At 38.2% G+C, this 26,899-nt stretch overlaps 1 protein-coding gene across 1 annotated transcript in view; it reads left to right on the top strand.

Moving 5' to 3' along the window:
• CUNH10orf67 (chromosome unknown C10orf67 homolog) overlaps positions 1-23,816 on the top strand; it is a 107,856-nt gene extending 84,040 nt beyond the window's left edge. Inside the window, exons 16-18 of the mRNA XM_023562465.2 lie at positions 6,384-6,461; positions 6,546-6,597; positions 23,434-23,816. Coding sequence (XP_023418233.2) covers positions 6,384-6,461; positions 6,546-6,597; positions 23,434-23,549 — 246 coding nt within the window. The 3' untranslated portion in view covers positions 23,550-23,816. The remainder of the gene's footprint in view (positions 1-6,383; positions 6,462-6,545; positions 6,598-23,433) is intronic.
• The last annotated feature ends 3,083 nt before the right edge of the window (positions 23,817-26,899 follow it).

The following is a 26,899-nucleotide window of genomic DNA, read 5'->3' as shown; positions in this document are numbered from 1 at the left end:
AACAGAAGGAACCAGACTTGTGCCTTATTAGCAACCCTCTCTGGAAAACTCATGGGGTTCCAAAGGAGCTACCTTCTGGGGTACACCCTCAATGGTATAATGACTTCAACCTAGGTCCCATCTCTTAAAAGTCACCACCTCCCAGCAGCATACCCTTGGGACAAAGTGTCCAGTGTTTGAACCTTAGGGGGAGACAATTAACTCTATCCAAAGCACAGCAGAGGTCACCTGAAGACCATATCCAGTTCTGCAGTAGATTATTATTAGCCTGTTTGATCTTTTATTTTCCTTCAGGGGTCCTGATTCCAAAGCTAAGTGATGCCTGGTGTAGAAACAGATATGGTAAATCTCTACTGATAACTTGGCACAGACTTTACCAAGTTTCTAGATGATGCTTAGTTTCCTTAAGAGAACTGAGGTTTCTAGTAAAGGACACAAAAATGTAAGACATGAGGTTTTACTTCAAAAGGAATACCATCAAAAATAGCTTTTAAAACATGTTCTTAACATTTGTCACTTTCAGACAACTTCCTAAATTTAAGTGACTGCAGATCAAAGAACTTAAGTATACCAGCAATAAAACATTAAATTAATTCCTATTTTTAACTGCATTTGTATAGTAATCTGCATCTTGCTGAATATTTTAACGATTGACTTGCTTAAAATGGGGCTGGAGATTTAGCTCAGCAGCATAAGCGCCTGCCTTGCAAGCAGGCAGTCATGAGTTTGATCCCTGGTACCGATAAAAAGGAAAAAGACAAAAAAAAAAAAAAAAAAAAAAAGAAAGAAAGAAATGTTTGAAAATTGATCTACACTAAAGAAACATGTACTATCTTTCTTCCCCTGTTGACTTTTCCTCTTCTTGCTTGACGGTTACAATTTCAATCACATTAATTCTCATTTTAGATATTTTAGCTGCTGGACAAAATAAAATACTGGCAGAACCATGAGCAGGATTGCCACTCAAAATTCAACATTTTAGTGATTATTATTGGTAAAATTTTGTGATTCAAATGTGAATTGTCAGAGTTTTATGAAACAGACTTCTAAATCTCAAAATTATTCAAGCACATTAGTAATTCCAGTCTTTTTTTCTTGAGCAAAATCTTAATCTCATCCTCAAATCCTTCCACAATTCACAGAGGAAGGATGCTGTTCCATCTAGTCTAGAGTCCCTCCACAGATCACTGCTTGCTGAATTCAAAGTTGTGAATCCTTATTTACACACCCACATGGTATGCTGGCACTTGACATACTCATCAGGAAAAGCAACATATGAAAAACGATCAGCAAGTGGTTGGAGATATAGCTTAGTAGCATAAGTACCTGTTTGGAAAGAGCAAAAATCTTGAAACCCCTCTTCAAATAAAAACAAACAAACAGAGAGAGAAAGAGAGTGAGCCAGTGTGTGAATTTTGAATACAGAAACATTTTCTCTTGGTTTTCTAAACTCTGGGTACTCTTCCATCTTACAAATATTCCTTGAGAACAAACCTACACCAAGCACCGTACAACCTTCTGGAATAACTTAGTGCACAAGAACAAGTATGGCCCCTTCTTTCATGGATTGCAAATTGCATAAGATCACAGACTGGCTCGTTTTAGAAGCTCTTTTTCTTACAGAGCTTGAAATAGTACCTGACCTACAGTGTAGGAAAAATGGGCATTAACAGGGAAACATCACAGTTTAAATTTCAGATTGAATAAATGCTATAAAATAAAAGGTTTACATTCAGTTACTATGATGTATATTTTAGAAATGGTAAAATGCACAAATGTTAAGTGTATCATTTGAGTCTGGACCTATGTAATCATCATCTAAAGCAAGATGTGAAATATTTTTATAATCTCATATCCTTCTCTAGGCAGTTCAGTGCCCACATCCCCCCACCAAATAAGCATTGCTATGATTTTATTTTATTCATTTATTTAGTTTTTGGTGCTGAGGCTGGAACTCAGGGCTCTAGGCAAGTGCTCTGCTACTAGCTACATTCCCAGAGCACTGCATGTATTCTCTGATCTGTTTTACACAGTGAAATATTTTATCCATTCATGTTATTGTGTGTATACATCACAGTTTTCCTTTATGTTGCTGAGTATAAATGGAACATAATATGTGTGTCCATTATTCCCATGTTAGACACCTGAACTGTTTTCCAGTTAGGAGCTATTATGAAAAAGTTGCAATAAACATTAGAAGTATATTTTCATATTTCCCAAGTAAAAACTGGTTTAGGGGCCAGGGATATAGCTCAGCAGCATAAGCACCTGACTGGCAGGTACAAGGTCCTCAGTTCAATTTCTGGTACAAAAAAAAAAAAAAAAAGAGGACTGGCTTGTATATGTTTAACTTTATAAGAGACTGCCATTTTTTCCTAAGTGACTTCATTTTACTCTCCCATTAGTAAAGACTGAGAGTTCCAGTTGCTACATATCCTTGCTAACTCGATGTTGTTAATATTTAAATTTTAACCATTCTAAAATTTTATCTCATTGTAGCTTTAATTTCCATTTTTCCTAATTACTGCTGTTAGACAACTTTTCTGTGTTGATACATTATTGGTATTCAGCATCTTTTCAAGTGATTATTGGCTGTTTTTAGGTCTTGTGTGAAGGAGCTATTCAATACTTTTTAAAATGCTTGTAAAATACACAAAATATTTATCATCTTAATCACTGTCTTAGTTACTTTTCTCTCATTGCTGAGACAAAATACCCGACACCCAGAGTGAAACAAGGAAAGGTTTATTTAGCTCACAATTTGTAGAGGATTCTTTTAGCCCATAGACAGATGGCTCCAAGGCAGGGTGACATGGCAGAGGGGCAACTGTTCATGGCAGCAGAAGGGAGCAAACACAACAAGAGCAAAAGGGGGAAATAAGCCTCTTTCCCAACCCTTATACTGTATGCAGGCTACCCACGCTAGGGCACGTGTAGCAGGATGTAGCGCTCACACTCCTAACCCTAGCACCAGACAATGAACCAATCATAAACTCTAGATTCAGTTGCTTCTGAGAAGTCCACTCCTTGTGATCACATTAGGCTTTGGGGGGACATCTAGACACAAACCATTACAACCACCAATGTGTGTTAAGTACAATATCTTCACCTTGTTGTTCAACTAAACTGTAAAACTCTATCTTGCAAAATTGAAATTCTATGATCATTAAGCAATAACTCCCCATGGCCTTTCTCTATGCTATTGTCTATTTAAAAATGTTATTGAGTTCTAGTATTTTGTTATATATTCTGGATGTGTCATTTCTCACTGAATAGTTTTTCTTCCCAGCATCCTTTAAAGATCAGAAGTTTTCAATTTTAAGGAATATGAATTTAGCTCTTTTTCCTGCAGCAGATTATATTTCCTGTTGCCATGACTGTGTCTGACATTACACATATACTTCTGATATGATTTGATCTTCCTTTACCTATTGAAATTTACTAGTTTCTGTGTTCTCGATTAAAGGGTGTGTATGTATGAGTCTATTTCTAAACACATTGTTCTATCCTGTTGGTTTATCATCCTTTTCAATAACACACTGTGTGAATAGCTCTACAGCAAAAGTTGATAAAAATCCTTTGATTTTATTCCTCTTCTTCATGATTGTCTTAATAGTTCTCTATTCTTAGTGCTTAATGTGTTCTTAGAACTAGAAAATCTACTTCTAAAAATGTTGCTAGGGTTTTTATTGGAATTTTGTTGAATTGGATTTCTTAAGTCTCTTAAGCCAGTAGCTTATCATGGTTAGTCTAAAAATAAATCAATAGCAAAGATTTCTTAACTCATGAAGCCAGGCCCTCTGACAAGCTGATGCATACAGTTGTCTGGAAAAACTTCCCTACTATTCAAGTTTTTGCTTTGCTTTTTCACTTAGCTCCCTATGTATCATTCCACTGGTCATTACTGAAGATCCAGGTATAGAGTGGGTAGAGATGTCTTGTTAAACTGGATACCTTAAGTGAGCCCTGGTTTCTGCCCTCTCTTCTTCCTAAGTCATGGGACCTTTGACAACGCTTGGCTGTATTCATAAAGTTAACAAATGCCCTCAAGATAAATGGGAGCTACAAGATGGGAGCCTTGGATTTCCACTTCACTTGGTCTTACATCTGAGTATTCTTGACTTTTTTCCATCAGTTTATGGCTACCTTGAAGAAAATACGAAATGGAAGTCTTATATGAATTTAAATTCAACTCCTGGATTCTATTTACTAGTAATTTTCTGTATCAATTCCATAATACCTTTGTTATATATTCTGAATACAAGTTTTTTCTCACTGTATAATTTTTCTTCCAAGCATCTTTCAAAGATCAAAAGGCATCTCAATGCATGCCTTTCTAGAGTCTTCTACCTTTGTTTCCTAAAAGCCATATATTCCTGTATTCATGTCTGGGACCAAAGGACAAGCTTAATGAGTTCATCTCAACCAAATAATAGATTATTTTAATAAGTAAATGCTCCCCATGACTACTTAATTCTTTCCTTTAATTTAATAGTTTTTTTCATAGTTTCCATTTTATTTATCCTTTTCTCATCCTTTGTAGGATAAACATGTATAGAAATCCATGGCTATTGCCTGCGTCCTCTTGTATTGCCCCTATCTCTCTTTCACAGTCACAGTTAGAGCAGAGTAAGATATTTTGCGTGATGTGTTAAAGTGGCAGTGGTGGAAGCTGTGAGGGAGAGAGGATACCCCAAGGCAATGAAACAGGCTAGGAAATGATGGAGTGGTACAGGTGCAGGACAGCAGTGGCTTGGACCACCTTGGGGAGTAAACGGCAACATTAATCAGGGATCTGGCTGGAATACCAGATACTACTTACAAGCAATAGGTTCTACGTATAGATAGTAAGATGAATGTACCTTTAAAATTTTTCACTTGGTGGCTGAGGTGGGCATATACAAGGCACATTTTTTTTTTTACTTTAAATTTAAGATGTGCTCAATACAAGCTCAAGATTTTATGTCACTAAAAGAGAAAAACTTCTGCACACTAGTCTTCTATTATAGGATACATCCCACCTTTCGGTGGGGAACCTCTGTTTTGCACTGAGCTAAATCCCCAGTCTTTTTTTTATTTTGATGCAGGATCTCAATAAATTGCTACACTCTGCAGGCTGGGCTCAAACTTGCAGTTCTCCTGCTTCAGGGGCACTGAGGATTAGAGGCATGCACCACCACTTCCAGCTTCACATGCATGTTTTTATGTCACTGTTTGCTTTGCACCATATGATGTTGGTAGCAATCCTGTTTGTGTGCTTTGGCTTCTGAACTTCCACAAGAATTTTATTTTTTGTCATTTAGCCCTTGAGAAATAGGAAGTTCCCTGTAGCTTTGTGGTGCTAGGGGTGACCTTGTGGTTCCTCACCAGTTATAAGTGTAGTTATCCCAGAATATCTGAAGGAAGTTGGTTTCTAGATATCAGGATTCTTTTTTTGTCTTTTCCATTTCTTTATTTTTTTGCAAGGCATTTTTATTTTATTTATATCTTAAAGGGAATAAAACAAAACAATAAATGAAACAAAACTGTGGGAACAATATTGGACTTCAAAAATGAGACAGAAGGAAATCCCGCATAGTTAGTACATTGCATATTGTTATTCTCTAAACAGATGCTCAGAATACCAGCCCCAGGACTGCAAAGTCAATCAATCAATAAGAGCATTAAGTTGTTTTTGTACCTCAGTTGCTATGATCCCAGCCTGTGTTTCTCTGAATCAGCTGACTGCCTACATGTGGCCAGTTGGGGGGGGGGGGGCTTCTTGTCTCCCAGCCCATGCCAGCTGGTTCAAGGGCAGGCTGACTTCTTGGTTCTTTTCTTGGCCCACAGCCATCACTGAACCACAGGAAAGGCAGGCTGACTTGCTGAAGATACTAGGATCCTTGAATTCTCACTTTTTAAAAAAAAATATTGTAATATTTGCATGTAAGTTACACACATCCTCCTGTATACTTTAAGTCATCTCTAGATGACATGTAATATCTAATATAATGTATATGTGTGTCTTACTATATTGTTTATGGAATAATGACAAGGGGAAATGTCCATATATAGGTTCATAACAGATGTGATTTTGTGGGGGTTTTTTCTATCTGTAGTTGCTTGAACTCGTGGAAGCAGAACTGGTGGATAAAAGACCAACTTGTAGTAAGCTAGGTTGTAAAGGCAATCAGAAGAAAGTAGAATCAAAAAAGACTAAGGAAAACATTTTTTCTTGACGTTTTCTTCTGATTGTACCCTGAATAAAGAAAAGGACCCTTTGAATTAATATTTGAGCAAATAAATCAGGAATGTCAAGACGTGTCATATTTTAGTTGACTAAGGGTTGGTGAACATTGTTATCCATTTGATTTGACTTTTGTTTCACCTTTTATGCCTTTCAGAAAGCAAAACCTTTATACATACAGCCTAAAACGAACTCATTGGACTTCACATCCTCTCCAATTGATCACTTTTCTTCAGTAGGTAGAACTTTTTTTTTCTCTTTTAAACATTTAACCAGTTAATACTGCTGAACTTCAGTAAACTTTTTGGCTTACCTGCAGCTGGACAAGAAGTCTGCAAATGTAACGAATGATCAAGCATCTTCGTCACAAAGTAAGAAGGGGTTGGGGGTGTAAAGCGCTTGCCTAGCATGCACAAGGTCTTGGTTTTTACTGCTATTACAAAAAGATGAAAAGAAGGGAAGAGAGAAAGGGAAAGGAGGAGAAGAGGAAAAGGGGGGAGAGAAGGAGGTGAGAATATTATGGAAGAAGTTTGCACAGAATGAGTCCTTAGTCTGGATTAATTTGGCTTTTCCTGTTTACCCTAAAATATTAATTTGGTAACCTGAGTGAATACATGACTTTTTAAAAGAGCCAGTTTATAAAACTAATGTACAGAAAAGCTAAATAAAAGAATACTTAGTAGTATTGTGTTTCTGTGCTGCTAACTAAAGTGAATTTAGTCATTCTTCATAATCAGAACTGTCTCAGTTGGAATCGTATTTTATTTTTATTTAATGGCCAACAAACCTCAGATTCTTGTTACATTCTTATTTTTCTAATTTAATAAGGACAAAGTACAATTTCTAGCAACTTTATCTCCCTTGAAAGGCTTCAAATTGAGTTTTTTAAAAAACCAGAAGATCTTTTGTCTACCAGTGTCTGTAAGACTGTTCTCTAAACTTGGAAACCAAAATAGGAAGCCTACTAGTGGTAACTGCATAGTCATCTATGTTATAGGCAGTCCAGCTTCGGTGTTCAGGGGCAGGGTGATTTTGTGACTTGGAAGAAATTCACCATTTCAAACATATCCACTAATAATAGGCTGCAGTAAAGTTGGATTAATAAAATATGACATTGTTAGTTTCAATTCTTACTATTGATCATAATCAAATAATGTCACTGTTTTTCATATCTGAAGATGTTCGCCAGCAGGCTTTGTTAATGAATCTTACTGTCCATAGTGTGTGATAAGAACCCCTCACTGTAAAATGTCCTATATTTTGTAATCTTTAGCAGAGATATAAAGAATCCTTTTTCCTTGGAACATTTGTCCAATGGAACTTTTTCTATAGTGTTCATAGGGATATGTAATATTGGTTTGATCAGAGCCTACGAAGGTATCAAAGAATCTTTCGATAATCATAGTTCATACTGAGATTACACTGTTGCTGGCACTAGACTCCATAGCACATATCTGCTAGCATAGGAAGTCACCATCTTTAAAAGTATCAGCATTTAAATAACTAATCAGATCTGCTGAGTAGTTAGAAATTCCAACTGATACAGAAATTTAATTATTTCTAAAACAATTTGATGTATTCATGATTAATCGTGTAAAATGTGAATTGGTATATTAAATCTGTGCTTAGTTAAAATTTTCAGTATAAAGTTTAAATCACAGTGTTTCATTCCCCAAAATTCAGTTGAGTATTTTACATCCAAGGTTGACTTTCCCCAGCCAAGTAAACCATTTTTCAAAGGTTCAGTTGAAGTAACACACAGAATCTCATTTCTTGTCCCTGATTTTACAAAATGTAGTTGTCGCCAGTCTGCTGAAAAACCTCCCAAGAGTCATTCATTCACCTTTCTCCTTACTAATAAAATTAAATATAAATGCTTTTTATGATCCATAATTTTGCAGTCTGTGACAAAGCCCTCAAGTCTGCGTATTAATCTGCACTGCAGGGAAAGCGTAAGTGACAGTGTCCACACCAAAGACCTCTGAATGGAAGGAACCCTATGGCTTCTTTCTATGAAACTCCCAGTACAAAACCAAAAAGAAAAATAAATAGATAAATCTCTGATACAACTTGGACACATCATGCTCTTCCCTCTGAAGGTAGTTTTGGGACATAATCTGGTTTAAAAAAAGGTTTTGGCAAATTAACTTCAGTTAATCCAAAATTTGCTAGGAATACACTTTTTATTTTTAGTAGAAAAGGCAAATTACTAATTTACCACTGGGGGGGGGGGCAGGAATAAATGAATCTCTTAGTGAGAAAGCAGCCTTTAATAGTCACAGCTTATATGTGGTATACATGGTAATCACTCACAGGGCCAACTTGGCTTCACCAAACAATTCCTTTGAGCTCCCAAAGTACTGTGGAAAGTTGAGTGCTTCTCCTTCAAGCCCCTAGGAAATAGTTTAGTGCTTTATTGTTGTTTTCAAGTACTAGTTTATGGATACTTTCTAAAAGATGCTAGCTATATGCATGGTTAATATGTATCTGGCCTGCAAATAAATCCTTATTACTTCTTGTAACAGGACTATAACATATCTGGTAATAGACCTCCAAACTAAACTCTTGAAAGTCAATGTTGGTTTCGTTCCATTTTTTAAAAATATGCAAACGTATATTAACATTCAAAATATCCTACTGAACATTATCTTCTCTGAGTCCCTGTTGTTATGTCAAAGAGAAAGGTTCTCAGTCGTACCTTCACAGCACGAAATATTTTTTATGAGTATCTAGTGTTGGGTGTAGTGGTGTACAGTAGTAATCCCAGTACTGTGGGAGGCCAAAGCAGGAGGATCACAGGTTGAAGTCCAGCTTTGGCTGTTTATCAAAACTCTGTCTCAAAATAAACAAATAAAAAGGTTGGGGATATAGATGGATAAGAAGGATCTGCCTGGGTTCAATACCCAATACTGCAACAACAAAAAGGTATTATAGCTAACATGTAGTGGATAAGGTAATATTCTAAATACCTTTCAGGTTTTAGCTCTAATTCTACCAAAACCTATGAGACAGGTCATCTGGCTTTTTTTACAGATGAGATCATTGATGACAGTGAGGTTTAGTAAAATGCCAGGTTATACCACCCATAGCGTAGTGGGGGCTTCAAACCCGATAGAGGACCTGTGCCATCACCACTCAATTAGATGGACTCACCCGAGACAGAGACAGACTCAGGACCTCATGATGACCTCCCACAGAAAAATGTAGGTGGGCTGCAGGATGGACAGAGCCAGGGACCTGCTCATTCCCTGGGTACCCTCGGGCCAGGACCTCTGTTGTGTAAATCCATTCTCATTCCAAGGATTAATTGAGATTATACAAGTAATGCAGCTCGCTAACCCTTCTGTCCACTTTTCTCCTTGAACTGTTGCGAATATAATCCCAGAAGACCCTCTGGCAAATCTACTTTTTCACCCACCATGGGAGTTCAGTGACACCAGAAGCATCGAGCTTGTAAATGAAAAGTCGTCTTAGTCTCTGCTTTGCTTTCTTAGTCACTGAGGTTCTAGAGATGTGCTGAATAAAAGTAAAGTCCAGCATTAGTATCAAAACACAGAATTGTGGAGAAAGATGATTTAAAATGTAATTTAAAACATATACATTTTTTTAAAAGTATAATTTGAAAACCATTTGAAGATGGTGTTTTGCTGTTACAAGTCCTGAAAATTCTAGAGTTCCCAGGCGTTGGTGCAACAATTAAGTGTTAAAAGATAAATAAATTCTGTTTAATATAATGGAACAAAACTATCTGTAAGTTCTTACACAACAGTAATTAGCCCAAGACAGTAGAAGTGAGATTATTAATTTGTTTGCTGTTTATGTGTGATAAAATTCGGAATCTGAGCCACCTCTTGTCTTCCCTGCATGGCCACGGTTTATGTACTCAAGAAGACCTTTCTCACAGTCCAGTAATTAGGTGCTATTGACCTTGTAATCTTCAGAAATGTTCTTAATGAGCCCAAAAGACACGAATCTCCTAGATAAAACCTCCCAGTAACAGTGGCTCTTTAAGGTTCAGACATCAGTATCTGAAATGCAGGAGAAATCCAAACTCCAACCTAGATTACATTGTGTGGTTAATTTTCCAGGACTTTGGGGAGGAAATGTCCAAGGGGTGATTAGAGAGGGTTTTAAAGAACAGCAGAATGATCACAGTATGGTTGGTGTAATTTAAGAACTTTGAAATTCTGGACCAAGAAAGTATTTTTTAATATTTCCACCAATTTATAAAAGTGGATGTTAATTGACAGTTGCTCCTGTTAAATAGAAAAATAATTTTTAAAAATCAGGGAAAAAATTGGAAATTAGATAAAACATAAAAAGAAATCTGAACCATAAATAAAAATAAAATCCAACAAGTTAGTAGTTTTACATATTTTTCAAGACTATTAATCTACAATTAATATAATTTAGAAGGTTTTCAAGTTCATATTTAAATGCAGATTTTTATAATATTATCACACATATAAATATGATAATAACTTTTATGGTGTAAATGATGATTATAAAAATGTTAGAAGGAATTAGCTAATGAATTATGAGTTGAGCGCAGAACTCACATGATTTACTACAGGTAGTATATTAAGTCTGTCAATATTAACGATGTCACTACCATAGACTTATCTACTACTGCCTTTTTGGTCACCAGCTACCTATTATGCAAATGCTGTATTTCCAGTTTAGAAATGTCATCATTGTCTTAGAGTTGAGCTGATTTCTGAATGTTTCCTTAGGAATTTTCCTTGTTATTCATACAGTTTTTCTAAAATATATTATATACTTTGGGTATAGAATTTAGATACTCGGTGGAAAAATCAGTAGCTTATCTCTTAATTTATCCTGATAAATGCAGCAAATTCTTCATGGCATGGAAAAAGATCAGAATAACCAATTGGATTAAAGAAATGAGAAAAGTAAGAAACGCCAGCTAAAACTCTGTCCACAGATCAGATAAGACATTGTAAAATGTGACAAATGAGAGGCTGGGGATTAGCTCTGCTGCCTTGCAAGCAGGCAGTCGTGAGTTCCATCCCCGGTACCGATAAAAAGGAAAAAGACAAAAAAAAAAAAAAAATGTGACAAATGAAAAGGAAAGGTAATTCACACTTTGAAAATACACTGCTAAAAAGAAGAAGAAAATATACAATGATAATTTATTAAATAAATACACCAATAATGCCTGGATATGCAAGATTATAAAAACTTAGTAGAAAAAGTTCAAAATTAGTACATATAAAAATATCCTTTAATAGTTTGATATATTCTCTTGTATTAACTCAGTCTAGTGACACCTTGTTTAGTTCTAGGGACTGAATCCACAGCTCACGAATACCAGGCAAACATTTCACCCCTGAGATACATCCCCAGTCCCATGGTGATACTCTTATACTTGAAAACAATATCTTGTTTAATAATCCCCTCTAAACACAGTTATTATTCACATGTCCAGTACTAGGTAGTCTCCAAAACATGAGGCAGAAGACAAGAATGCTTCCTGGTGCCTGTTGTTACCTCAGTTCTTGGGCCAGGAGTTGGCCCAAGATCTCTCTGGATTGTGGGACCAATGGTTCCATCTCAAACCTCAGCTACCTGATTGCAGCCTAATACTATGGTTACATAAGAGGCATTTAAACTATACAAACATTTACAATAGTAACAAAATATTGAGCAAATTTTTAGCACAAAGTGTTAATTTTCTAACATATTGGCATATTTCTGTTCAGCTCGGGGTTAGGTAACTTAATCACAGAACAAACACACTTGTCTAGCATACATATGCCTTGTATTCAATCCCTAGCACTGGTTTTTAAAAAGTGAGAAAGTTCTGTTATAGAAATGATAAAATGTTACAGGATATGGTATATAGATCTACACAAATCCATTAATTTTCACCTGTTCCTTTGAGGTTGACATGGTATCTTTGTGGAGATAGCATATTACTATTCCTATTACTTTCAAATGTCAGAAACCCTAGTTTAGAAACTGAGATTAGAAAAGTGGGTGTGTGTCTGAATTACTTTTCTTGTTGCTAAAATGAAATATCCAACATTCAGACTTAAAGGAGGAAAGGTTTATTTGGCTCACAGTTTGTAGAGGTCCGAATTCATAGTAGTCTGTCTCCATGGCAGGGTGGTATGGCAGAGAGGTACTGCAGAAGAGAAATAGTCCATGGTAAAGCAGGGCAGGCAGCAAGCAGCAAGCAAGTGACCAGCAATTAACAATTACTGTCTTTTGGTACTTTTTATTATATCTAGGCTACACTCTTGTAGAAGGCATAGAACTCACATCCAAGGTGAAGCTTACCATTATCCACACTCAGAACTACACCAAACCAACCAGTGGGCTAATTTAGTAATCACACACCTTTGATCCCAGCATCACACACTTAACCCCAACATTGTGTCACTTAATCTGTGCATCACACACTCTACAGCCAGTCATCTTCGAAAAGCTCCACTTACGCCTACATGAGGCTTTGGAGTGATGTCTAGACACAAGCCATAACAGTATTGATACCTATCACTGTTTAGAAATGTCAGGGGCTGGGGATTTAGCTCAGTGGCATAAGCACCTGCTTTGCAAGCAGATGGTCGTGAGTTTGATCGCTGGTACCGATAAAAATGAAAAAGACAAAAAAAAAAAAAATGTCACTGAGCTCCAAACCTCAGTTGCAACATTCCTGGCTAATTTGACTTCTTTAAGCAAGGTTCCACATCTTAAATGAAATAATCACATGAATAATGATGTCATCAGATGTGGAGCATTGGTTAAAGAAGTCACACTAGCTGGTGATGAAAAGCCTGCTAAAAGCCTATACATACCACACTGTGCAATTGACTTGCCTGTTTCTTCTGCTCTCACAATGTACCAAGGTGTTTGTGGTAACTTTGATTTTGAAATAAAATGTGGGGGGAAGATAGCGGATCGATAAGTAACAAAGTACAGAACCCTCTGAGAGAAACAGCTCAGACACTAGAATTTACCACCATGGAGACAAAAGGAGAGGGATTCTCAAGACCTAGGAAGGAACTAAGAAAAAAGAAAAAGAAAAGAAAGAAAAAAAATGTGGACAGAGCCAGATGTGCTCTCACTAGAGCAGGCTCTACTCACAGGTGTGGCGCTCTCCCCGGAGCCAGTTGGACTTGCATCACTGCACTCTTGGTGGAGCCGTAGTCACACTGAAGTCTGGGATTAGCGAGCCTAATGGAGAACAGAGCCAGTGTGGAGACCTGCACTAACCCACCGTGAGCACTCAGAATTTGGCTCTCCAGGAGAGGGGGTGACCTACCAGATGACATATTGGTACTGGGCAGAACAGACCTGAACAAGGAATGGCAGTAACTTCAGTTGGTTGCTCCCTGCCCAGAACAGATTGATGGGATCTGCCTGGGCTGTGTCATGCCCCTGGCCAAGACCCAATAGCCAGGAATGAAATTGTCCCTGAAGTTGTTCTGAACCAATTCCATCCACAAAGCACGTACTAACATGGTGAAGGCCTCTGCTGGTTGACTGTCTCAAAGGAGAGGGGCCAGCTACACTGCCCCTGCTTGCACCTCAGTGACCAACAACAAACTGGGGAGGGCAGAAATCCCTAGCCAGAGTGCTTTAGAAGAACCATAACCAATAGGAAAGGGGTGGGACCTCCACCATATGCCCCTGTATGGAAGGAAACAGAAACATGACAAGAGAAAGAAATAAGAAAAAGCCTCCAGCCAACCCAGGGAGTATGGGGCCAGGAGAGGTAAATACAGAAGAGATAGAGGGCAGCAAACATGCAATATTGGACACAGCATCAGCTGACATAAAGAAATATCTTCATGACATTATAGACGAACCCAAAACTGAAATACTAATACAAGTAAAGCAAGATAGATATAAGAAGATTAATAAAAGAAATGCTAACTACCTCCCAAAAAGATACAGATGGAAAAATGGAGGAACATGGGGCTGGGGATTTAGCTCAGTGGCATAAGCGCCTGCCTTGCAAGCAGGCAGTCGTGAGTTTGATCCCCGGTACCAATAAAAAGGAAAAAGACAAAAAGAAAAAGAAAAAAAAAAAAAGAAAGAAAGAAAAATGGAGGAACACATAAAAAAAGTAGAGAAACCTTCAATGAAGAATATTTTTAAAAACCTAGAATATGTGAAACAGATTCAAAGTGATTACCAGGAAATTAAAAACCCCATTGAAAGCTAGCAAAATTGCCTGAAAGAAACAAAAGATAGATTAACAAAACTTGAAGATAGGTTTGCAATGAGTGATCATGAAAGGAAAGATCTCTTAAAAATAACAAGGAAACAGGCAGTAAATTTACAAAGGCTAGAAGACAAAAAGATCTATAACTTAGGAATAAAAAATGTGAGTGAAGAAGCAGGGGTAAACACAAAGGAAATACAAAGACTATTCACAGAAATAATTAAGAAAAACATCCCAAGCATAGGAAAGGAAATGAAATTCAGATGTATGAGGCATACAGAACTCCAACCACCTACAACCAAAACAGAGCTACACAGAGACATATAATAATCAGGGTCCCAGAAATTCATCACAAGAACAAAATATTAAAAGCCATCAGAGAAAAGAAACAGGTCACTTATAAAAGAAAATTCATCAAAATCACAATAGACTTCTTGACACAAACCATCAAATCAAGAAGAGCTTGGAGCAAAGTATTCCAAGCCCTAAAAGAAAATAACCTCCATCCCAGATTGATGTACTGTCTCTCCAAATTAATGGAGAAACAAGATGCTTCTGTGACAAAAAGGAACTGGGGAAGTTCGTGACCACCAATCAAATCCTACAAAACATACTGAAGGACATTCTAGAGAGGGAGAAAAAAAAACCACCAGGATTTCAGGAACAATGGCAGAGAGACTGCAGTAAAAGGGCAGACAGTGAAATGAAGGAGAAAAGTACACACCCAATGGCAGAAAAATACCATAACAGAAATGAGGCAGAGAAGGTTGGCTATAATCTCTAACATAGATGGCCTTGATACACTAATGAAAAGAAACATGTGTTTTTCCCTAGCTTACTTTATTATATTTTATTAAAAGTATCTATGATTCCAAAAATGCTTTAGTTAGAGCCTTAAATTTTGACATATAATACTGTTACTTGACTTTGAATCTTTTATTCCATCATGGTTGCCTGTTTAATGTGTTTTTTAAATGCTTTCTTGAGATCACCTTTAATTGATGACCTCTGATTTCATGTTGATCCATAGAAATTTGTAAAGATTTTCCCTTTGTAGTTTTTATTTTTTGAATGTAGAATTTTTCTTTTAGGTCATCATGGGGTATGTGTTGGCTATAATCTCTAACTTGGAATTGAACCCAGGGTTTGGCACTGAAATACATCCCTAGTGCCTTTTTTATTTTGGACAAAGTCTTACTAAGTCAGTAACTTGCCCAGGCTGAACTCAATGCTTAGTCTATCATTTTCCTGAAAAAGGAAAATAAAAATATCTCTCACTGTGAAGATTTGTCAATTTCTCTAATAATTCTGTCAATTTTTATATTATATATTTTTAGAATGTATTAAATGCATTCCAGTTTATTATGTTTTATTCAGGGTGAATTTTTCAATGTCTCTATATAACCATAGTATTTTTTTAAACCAGGAATTAAACTGACGACCTCTTGCTTGCCAGGCAGGCACTGTGCCATTGAGCTACAACTCTGGCCCTATCTAATTGTCATAATTTTTAATGTCTTAAATTCTGTTGTGTTTCTTAGAAATATCATGATAGTTAATTTTTAAATCTCATATCTTTTCACCTTTTTAAAATATTTTTATGATTCTTCATATTAGATTTTCTATTTTTTTGTTTTTAAAGAGAATAAAATAAAGTAAAACAAAACAGAGTAAAACTAATCAAAATGAACCAGTGTGACGCAGGACTTCAAAACAATAGAAAATCAACAATGCTTACCATAATGCCTCTTGTCTTCAAAATAGCTGCAGATTCCTTCAGACATAGTAAAAATCAAACAAAACAGACCAGAATAGAAATAATAAAAACAAACAATGAATGCAATAAAGGACTTCAAAACAAGATAATAGTACATCCAAATTGGCTACCATAATATGTCTAGTTATTTTCAAAATAGCTACCCATGCCATCTGATATAATAAAGTCAAACAAAACAAAATAGAACAAAACCCAACCCAACAAAACAATGAAAATGATACAGGACTTCACAACAAGATAATAGGGAATTAACAATGGCTACCACCTTCAGAAGGAGATCCCCATTGATGCCACAAAGAATTATTGTTATCCTCTGAATAGATGATTAGACTACCTGCTCTAGATCTGCAAAGCCAGTGGAACATTAAACACTACAAGTATTAAATTGTATTCCACCTCAATACCCATTGTCGCAGCCTGTGTTTCTCCAGATCATCCTGTTGCTTATGGCGGGGAAGGGAGGGGAGGTGTCTAGTCTAAAAAAGGACGTTTTACCTTTATAAACAATGGTCACAGTTATTTTGATCCTAGGCATCAAAAATATATGTTTCCCAACCTGCGTGCCTGGAAGGGGCTGGCATCTGGCTCTTCCTGCAGCAGCCCATGTATGGCACCAATTCACAAGGAAGGCTTGCTTCTTAGTAACTAGATTTACTCTCTAGATTTTCTATTTTAAGCAACTTAAATCTGGGTCTTTTTCTTTTAGTTGTCGATATTAATATCTACTTTTTTTTTTTTTTTGGTACCAGGAATCAAACTAACAACCTCACACTTATCAGACAGGCACCATGCTGCTGAGCTATATCCATGACCCTAATATCTACTTTTAATAGGTGAATTTATTCTATGTACTTATTCTGTGTACTTAGTATATTTGTACTTATTTTTTATCATCTTGCCTTTGTAGTTTTACTGTTTTACTTTCTTTCATATTCTTTTGTGCCAGCCTTTAGTATTCTTCCTGATTGTAGACTAAAGGACTTTCATTTAATTTAAACCTTTTCTTTCTTATCTATACAGTCTATTCTAAGGACATTTTACCTTTATAAACAATGGTCACAGTTATTTTGCTCCTAGGCATCCAAAATATACAATATACATTACATTTCTTGTCATAGTCTCTCTTCTCTCTCTCTCTCTCTCTCTCTCTCTCTCTCTCTCTCTCTTCTTTCTCACTCTCTAATTTTACACAGCATTTCACTATGAATTCAGACTGGGTTTAAACTCACTTTGTAGCCCAGGCTGGCCTTGAACTCATAGCAATCCTCCTGCCTCAGCCTCCTGAGTGCTGGGATTACATGCATACACCACCATGCCCAGCTGATCATATTCTGTTTTGTTTTGTTTTGGACATATTCTTTCAAAAAGAACACTTTAAAATTCTGTTGCATCTTCATAAAAGTCTTCCCTTGTGACAAACCCAGAGACATCAACCAACAAAAGGGATTCCATGCTGATTCTCAGGGAAGCATGGCCTTCCCAGTTTCAGACACGGGCACTGGACACTGATTTCAGTGTCTACAGAACTGTAAGAGAACTAATTTCTGCTGGTTTAAGTCAGTGTGTATTGTGTTTGTATTACTTTGTTATAGCAGTCCTAGGACCCAAACCAAGGATGGCAATCACATGACTTCCATGGCATCCACATTAGACAGCCACTATCTCAAATGAAGGCAGTTTATGGCATAACTCAAATTGAGCAATCCCACAACTTACTGCCCCTCATAAAGGAGACATTGCCTTTGACTGTTCTGAGCCTCAAACATGTTCTGGCATTAAGGATTCAAATGTGTTAATGCTTATATATAAACGTGCCTGGGAAGTTAGTAAATCATTAAGTGATGAAATAGAATCTGCAGTTCACACCATTGAGACTCATGGTTATGTATGTATGCAAGTTGCTATCGCACAATATCCCTGTGTTTTAAGGCCAGAGAGACTTCCATGTCCTGGTGCTCCCTTCCATACCCAGACCTCCTCTCATACTCTCCTTCTTCCTCTCCAAGTCCTGCTCCTCCTCTTAATGGCATCCCAGCTGGAAGAACCCTAGGCCTGCTCTCTCTCTCTCTCTCTCTATCTCTATCTATCTATCTCTCTTTTTCTCTCTGGCTCCAGTTTCCTCTGCTTGATTTCTGGCTCCCTTCTTGAGACTGACCCTGCTGTCCTCTAGATAACCAGAGTCCATCAAATACCAAGTACGGTTGTCATCCAGCTCTTGACCCCACCCCAGCACTGAGTTACTAGGAAACATCCCATAATTCTTTACATTTCACTGAGGTAATTGACAAAAAATATGTATTTAAGGAGAATAATACTACAATCAAGTAGTTATTAACATGCATATCACTTCACCTAGTTACCTCTGTCTTCTTCCCCTTTCTCTTCTCCATCTCCTTCTTCCCTTCATCCTCTTCTTTCTCTTTTGTGGTGAGAACCCTTAAGACTTCACCTCTTAGCACATTCCACAGACACAATACCATATTGTTAGCTGCTGTTACCCTGCTGCAAGTTAGTTCTCCAGCAGTTACTCACCCTGCAGAGCTGAAACTCCATACCTTTGGCCTTAAGCCTCACGATGCCCCCTGGACTTTTAAAATGTCATTCTGACATGATATGATAGTCCTTCACAACCTCTTCATTCTGCTCCTGCTCTAAGTCATTCTTTGGCTCACGTCTTCATACTGTGTTATCCCCTTAATTTTTCAGTAGATCTCTAAGGCTTTCAGGATAACAATCAAGTCCTTCAGTGTAGCCTGGAGGACAATCAAAACTGCTGCCTCTCCCATGTGACCTTCCCAGTCATGACAGACGACCTGCAGTTCCCTGCTATTTCATGCTATGCCATGCTTCTACCCTTAAATGTGTCTTCACATAGATGATTGGTCTTCCTAGTCCTGTTAGGCTCACTCACATTCTGGTCAACTGGCTGGCCACCAGTGACCTCATGCTGCCTCTCTGCTAGGTTGACAGGGCTAAGCAGACCTCATGCCTCTCATTATAAAGTAGGCAAATCCAAATTTGAAAGTGTCTCAGAGTTCTCAAGAGCAGTGAGAGCAAACTCCAGTACGCAAGGATTGTTCAAGTCTGGTCGATCTCAAAGGAAGTCACACGGCCAAAACCAAGGTCAACATGGGAAGGAACCACAAAGCCCCGAGGGGATCCACACGATTTAACCTTCCTGTTAGCAAACAGCCTCTTCTCACATCAGAATAACCAAAACCCACAAGTAGAGAAGCAGAGTTTAAAATATTCTAATGTATGTATTTTAAAAGTCATAACTGAAAAACTACCATATTTTTTCAGGACTCTGCAAGTTCAAGCATGAAATTGTGCGGTAACAGCATTTCTGATGAATATCTAAATGTTAAATATGGTTTGCGGGAAGTGGTAACATTTTAATGTTCAATCTCCAAGTCGTTTACTTGATCGCCGGAATAAATGGCTGCTTGTAACTTCAAACTCATACTTGCAAACTTACATACAGCAAAAGTCCAAATGAAAATATATTTAGAAATAAGTATTTTAAGATCCCATACTCAATGTGTTTTCCCAGGATTGGGAAGATTGCACTGATAGTCCAGTCTTTCATAAAGAGGGGGTGGGGAAGAGAGTTGGGCCTTCATTTTCTCACAAAAGGCACAAATGTGAAGCGCGTCTGTGAACATTGCATAATTTGTTATGTTCTACAAAGAGGCGGGTTTTTGTTACACACATACCAGAGCTATTTGGTACTGTTTCACCAATGATCTCTATTCAGGTCCAGAAAAGAAATTGGCCTCAGAAGAGTGAAAGGACGGTAAATTTTTCTTTAAAAATTAGATACAGATTATCACTTCAAAATGCAGGAGGGAATTTTACAAGTGACGGTGTGCTGATTAGCTTTCCAATGGACATCCAGTCCTTTATAAAACACATACTAGCTGTGGTCAACTGTGACCAATGTGGTTTATTACTCTCCAGAAGAGTTGAACTGAGATTACCCATCTAATGTAATTGAGAAATGTTGGGTGAACTTGAACTGTTTCATGGACATGAATGACCAGAAAATTTATTTGATGAGACATTAAAGGCTGAATATGGTAACTATCTCTTTGATGGTTTGGTACAGTCAATTCTTTAGTTCATTTGCATGTCTTTCATTTTTTGTTGTTGTTGTTGTTATTACTTTTATGTGAGCAATTTAAATGCAAAAAAAGGCAAAAATCGTTTCTGTATATTATAAAACGCAGCAATCTGATCTTTATTGTTAAATATTCATCAGTTTCTGGGTACTTAACTCTTCTTTTAAAAGGCTTCAGGTTTTTTTTTTTAAGTAAAAAAAGTTAACAATGACTAAATTGTGCAGAAATCAATTGTTTTAATGTGTAGTCCCAAATTAGTTTTGAAATGTTGTCTTCTGGTTTTACTAAGAAAAACAGTATCATTATATTGACGTGTTGTTTACCAAACAATCTCCTGATTAAGTATCTTGGTAAACTGGGCAGTGTGAAATCTCATTGGTGGTATTTTAATGAAGCATTTATGGTAACTTTGCCAACAGTGTGCCATGCAAGATGGCACCAAATGACACTGCTTTCTCTTCATACATGTCTGCTAATATTTAAGGTAGATTCTGCTCTATTTCTAATGACTTATGCCAAGGTATAAATTAAATATATGGGCGTATGGGTATTTTTTTTACTATAGAGTATGTAGATACTGCATTTTTGAAATCATTCACAGAAACTCTAAGAATAAGTTACAAAATCACACTTCATGCTACTAGTGACTCTTTATATGGAATTTTTAACTGAAACTTTGTCATTAAAACAGAAAGGCCTTTTGGTTGTGCCCATACAAGCATAATAAATTGTATATGTTTGTGATACTGAATGACTCTTGCCCATATGCTACACTGCAAAGCTACATGAATGAGGCATTTACCAAATCAGGCCCACCACATTAAACAGAAAAACAATCTTTATTCATGGTAACTTATCAGTTTCAATTAATCAACCTTAACAATGGAAATTCTGATGTGTTCAAGCAACTTGAAAGCAATAGGTCATCTCCAGGGCAGCCACGTCGTGTCTTTGTGCCTATGGCTTCAGACAAAGCAGCATCTCCAATAAATATACATACATATACATACATGCATGTGTATATGTATACATACAGATAGCCGGCACCAGCTGTGCCTTGTAGTGTCAACAAAAATGCATATGTATTGTATATGATTTTATCATCGCACATGTGATTGTTTTCCTTCAAGTATTACTTTTTGAGCTCTGCAAGTTTAAACAAAAGGAAAGAAATTTCCATTGGATGACCATCCTTTCAGTTTCTGTGCTGCTATGTGAATAGCATTGTGCAAACCATTCCAATGGTTTTGAAAAGGGGTAACCATTGGTTTGATTTGGTTACACGGTTTAGTAAAGAGCTCCCTCCCACTGCCTTAGGGTCTGTGAAAGGTCTGTGACCTGTTTAGAACTGCCGAGTGAAATGTCATGTCGCCCCTCCCAAATGGGAGTATCTGCATTCATTTGATCAGTATAAAAAATGATTGGGGATGGTGAGATCAGTGCTTTTGAATTGCAATTTATAGCAGTTTACAAAAATGCACATTGTTGGAAAAGAAAACATGGAAGTGTTTCTTTCCAAATTGCATTACCTGTGAAATGTCATTAGTCTTCCAAGAATATTTACATCCTGTTTTTATTAATTGAGAGACTTCAACTAAAGAAAATTTTACTTCATTATGTATTTTAAACTTGTATTTTGGTATTTTAGTAGTACCACAGAAGTTATGGACACAATGTTTCTGCATTCCTAGGACAAATATAACTTTCTTATCATGCCCATTTACTAATTCTCTAAGACAATCTTTGCTCACGAGTCGCATTAGTAGGTCTCCAATTACCTCTCATTGATTACAGGGACAATTGACTTGTTGGTAAATGCCTTGCTGCTGACATTTGAGACTAAAATCTTGAGCATCCTTCACTTCATGGGTTTCTATCATCCCTTTATCCTTCCCACTCCCATGCAAGACACAGACTTTGGAAACTGTGGTACCCATCAACCATGGGCACACAGATGCATCATCTATACGATGTACAGTTTTGCAAGAGGAAATCTCACTTCTTTTCATTAAATGTGTGAAAAAAGCTTGAACAAAAAGTTTAGGTAGGCTGTTCAAGTTCATAAACACTTCATTTTCTCTGGAGAAGAAAAAACAAGGCCCTTGTTACTGTTTCCAGACATCTGCAAAGCTTCATCTCTCTCTTCATGGTAGGCAGAGAGTACAACTGAATGTTCCTTGGAAAAATCTTTGAGTAAGAAAAGTTATCTTGGGAAAAGGCCCTTAGGGCTTCCCTGGTTGATCCTTGACTAGAAAAAGAAAGGCCTTTTTTCAGAAAAGACCTGACCCAGATAAACTCCCAAGTACTCCACTTTGAACCTCACAACTATTGAAAGCCAAAGTTGTCACGTTTTTATCTTTGTTCATGTTAAGCCTTGGAATGACAGCCTGGCTCTGTGTTCCCCTCTCCCACTGCCCTGGCTGTAAGTGTCCACATTGACACCTACCGGTGACCGCAGCCTGCAATTCTTTGTTGCCTTCTCCACGCTCCTGGCTTTCACTGGGATTAGCTCAGGGCCTTTGTTCCCCTTCAAAGCTGGAACATCACATCCCGTGTTGTGGTTTTCCTGCCTCAGACCCCCAACACTTCCCGCACAATTACACCCCAGGTAAATCTCCCTCCCTAGGCACAGAGCCCAGCCTGGGAGGAGGGGGAAGAATATCAGTTAATTCCCCAATCTCAGGACTCCCGCCACTTTGTTTCTCTTTCCTTCCCATTTATAATTTTCTATGTCATAGGGAGGGAAGGTTGCAATGGAAATGTAAAGACAACTTTTTCCACTTTTTAAAAAATTCTCTTATAGTGGCTCCTATTTCTCAGCAGAAGGCTATTAACGGACCTTGTTCTCAGGCACTTAAGAACATTTCTGAAGCCTGGGGCAGCAAAAGAATTGTTTCAGAGGAAAAGTTGGCTGACATATACTATTTTGAAATCTAGGGAGGGTGTGACCACCCAGCCTACATCCCCAACACATTACTGGTTACTGAGGAGGCCCTCAACTAGGCCAGGCCTGGGAAAACCCAGTAAAAAAGCAGCACCACAGGGGCAGAAAGCGTGGGGAGTGTTGGTTGTACAGTGAGTAAAATAAAGTTTATGTCTGCTCATCTTTCCTCAGTTCCAGCCTTTAGGCAGCCTTTGAAGTTACCCTTAATGAAGATCAGCTCCAGGGATGATGCAACCCCATCTAATGAATCAGCACAAAATGGGAGCCAGACATCCTGGCCTGAGTAAGGTCTGCGTCCCTGGCAGGGACATACTCTCTCCAAGGCTCTGCTGCAGGGAATGTACTCTGCAAGTGCACCGTGCACCGCACTCTACACCCAGATGTGCGCCTTTGCTGGCACCTTTCTAATCACTTAGGAAACTGCTTACCGGTACTGGGTGACTGGTGAGCTGGGTAACCGACCAGACACACAGATCCTGAGGGAAGCTCCCAGGCTCTGGGGTGTACCCCATCACCCAAGGGTGGGAAAGACTGGACTTCCATTAAAAAGTTTAAGGCATTAAGAATAGTGGGCTCTAATTCATCCAAGTTTCTCTAAAACAGTGTCAAACTGACTTGCTGGTTCCTCACCACTGTTAACTCCCACAAAGGTTAAAAACTCCAAGGGGACTTTACATGTCCTGTGGGAATTTCTACTCTTACATCAGCACAGTTCTCCCAGTGCGACCTTCAAAGCAGCAGACAATTATTTAGTGTGTGGAGTAAACTCTTTGGAGTTTTGCTTTTCAATAAATCCAAAAAGCAACATTCATATACAGGTACCGTGTTGGGAATGCCAGGTACCATTTCCTGAAAACAGTGTTTCCTTTCTTCTGTGCGTAATGTTCAGCTTGGTCCTTCCTGTTACACTACAAGTTTCAGGCCTTTTGGGCACCCACCAGGCTCTGGATTGTAGGTTTCTAATGCTATTTCTTAAGTCTCAAGAAATGTATTTGTGGTAGTTGTCACATAAAGCTGACATACTCCCGTCTGAAAGGAAGCTAGAGCAGCGATTTATTTGTGCGTAAAAGGAACAAAGTTTAATTGGAGAGAGACCTGTTACTTTGAACGCTAGTACATGGGGTGGCACAGCGCTGCGGAGCATTATTCGAGCTTCATCTACTATGCACTATATGCCACCGTCTCCAAAGGAGTGTTGCCCTAGAAACTTGTTTTAAATCTGCTGCTATATATCAACACCTTGTTTTAGCAGTCCTTGGCTGAATTACAGTTACACAGTTTGGCGCTTCTTTCAAATTTCCTCCCATCAGTTTGGCTAAAGAAAGGAATTTTTCTCCTTTAGAAATGAATTGGCTTAATTAGTAAGTAGATTAATGGCAATTGCTGGTGAGTTGGTTTCCAGCAGAGTTTCACCAGAGAGGGTTAATCGGAGGCAGGTCTGGAATCTTTCCCAGAACTGGCTGCCAGCCATTTCCACCAACCAATCCACCCCCCAAGAATCGAAGGAAATCAAATAAAATTTATACTCTGTGTCATTACCCTGGACTTAGATTCCTTGGGAGCAACCTCCTGGTTCACTACAGCACACACTGTCTCACTTCAGAATTTGAACAGAAATGTTTACCTTCCAGATTTATCAGGGCACCAAAGTAGAATTTCAGATGGCACATTAAGTGTTTCCACACAACAGGAATGAGTGCACTGGGACTTCTCAAGCTCTCAGTCAATTTCAGGGTTACAGGACTTGCAACTGCCCCCCCCCCAAGTCCTGCCTTAAATCCCTTTTCTACCAGAAGTCTTTCAAAACTTTTGCTGTATGTTTTGTAGCCTTTTCCCTTATTTTTTCCATAGTGATAAAAATGCATTCATAGTTTAACTTGCAGCTGCATTAGTCTTGCAAAAAAAAAAAAATCCCTGCTGAGAAATGCATATAATAGGAAAAACAGATCCACTGGACAGCAGTGTAATTAATGCTAGAAAGGGCTGAGGCCGGTTTCATAGTTTGTCTTTTGAGGATATCAAGAGAGACCTGGTGAAAAATGACGCATGCTTTAGCATTTCAGAAAGCTGGCAACTGGCACGGCTTTTCCTCTTTTCTTTGACTTTCTGCCTCTGAACAAAGAGGTCGCCAGAACTAGCTAGGTTGTAATGAGTTCTATGTCCCTAGCACATTAAGTGCATCATGGAAACATATTGTATCGAAATAGTTTGGAGGAGAATACCGGGGATGAAAGAGAATGGGTGCTTTGATCAGCTCCCTGGGGTCCTGAGCACGCACAGACTGACTTGCAAGGAGTTATTCAGCTCCAGCTAGACACACTTACAACACTATTCAAAGAAATTTGCATATCTGTAATTTATCACATTGGTCCAGAACATTATTGCAAGGTAAATAAAAGTTAGCTGAATTAAAAAAAATCAATCATCACAGATATAGGGAAACTGTGAGGCCAGTTTTGCAATTAAAAGCAGGAATAAATATGTCCCTGAAACATAGCTGTTTAGAAGCTGACTTTATTTTTTAAAGTGTCCTTTGAGCAACAGGTTGTGCTATGGCAAAAAACAAGACCGGGTCCCCGTTTCTTTGCCTTTCTACTTTGGGGAGTGTATCGACAGCCTCCCACTGAAATAAACTTAGAATGCTGAATGAGATGTGTGTGGTTATAACCACTCCATGACACCCACAGAAAAATGATTACACACTCGGAAAAGCTATGAAAGATGCCTTACTCTCCTCAGATTCTGCCAGTGGTGAGGTTAAGTCTCATTTCTTCAGTTGATTTCATTGACAAGCCCAGTTTGCTGGATTTAGCTCCAAAGTATGAAATGTCCAGAGGCCAGGTCAACGGGAAAGCTTGGTTTTGAATACCCCCATGAGAACAAGTGAAAAATTTAACAGGCAGGCATTGTTCTGAGTTTTTAAACAAGCCAGTTAAAAAGCAAACAAGAATCTTCAACTTGACCTTGGAAAAGACTGTGCGCCTTCAGATAATATATCAAACAACCCTGGATGACAATGATATATTTCAAAGTATTGTCAGTTGAAAAGATTGATAAATTTGCTGCCGCAAAAAAGAACTTTGGAAACAGGCAACAGGCAATTTAACTCACCCATTCTGCCTCCTCCTCCTCTGTCCTCTCTGCCCCATCCCCTTCCCTCCTCCCCCAGGCCGCCCTGGGGCCAACAAGGCAGAAGAGGGCCAGTAAATCAGCACTGTAATATTTCTTAAGGGGCACGGAAAAGCTGTGAACAGTACTTCTCATATTAAACGCAATATTTCTTTGCTTTCGTGGGGAACAAAAGTCATAGCAAGACGTCTTTATGGCTAATTCAGTCAAAGACACATCTCTGGTTCCCCCCGCAGAAAGGTCAGTGTCCGTTGTGTTTGGTCCACGGAGGGGGTGTTTTCACACTGAAAACTGAGCCAGCTGTCCCTGTCATACCCTCGCCATTGGGGAGCGCACACTAGCCATGGTTATTAGGCACATTCTACACCTGCAAAATATACCGATTTCCAAGACTTTTCAAGACATCCTCCGGTTCTCATGCCCCCTCCCCTCTTGTCTACTAAACTCTGACAACACAATTCAAGTCGTGGATGAAAGGCTGCACGCAAGAGGACCGCTGGGGAGGGGG

The sequence above is a fragment of the Cavia porcellus genome, unplaced genomic scaffold (genome assembly GCF_034190915.1).
Source record: "Cavia porcellus strain 051 isolate PalLab524CR breed Dunkin Hartley unplaced genomic scaffold, mCavPor4.1 scaffold_27, whole genome shotgun sequence".
NCBI classification, from domain to species: domain Eukaryota; kingdom Metazoa; phylum Chordata; class Mammalia; order Rodentia; family Caviidae; genus Cavia; species Cavia porcellus.
This window is presented reverse-complemented; position numbering and strand designations above follow the sequence as displayed.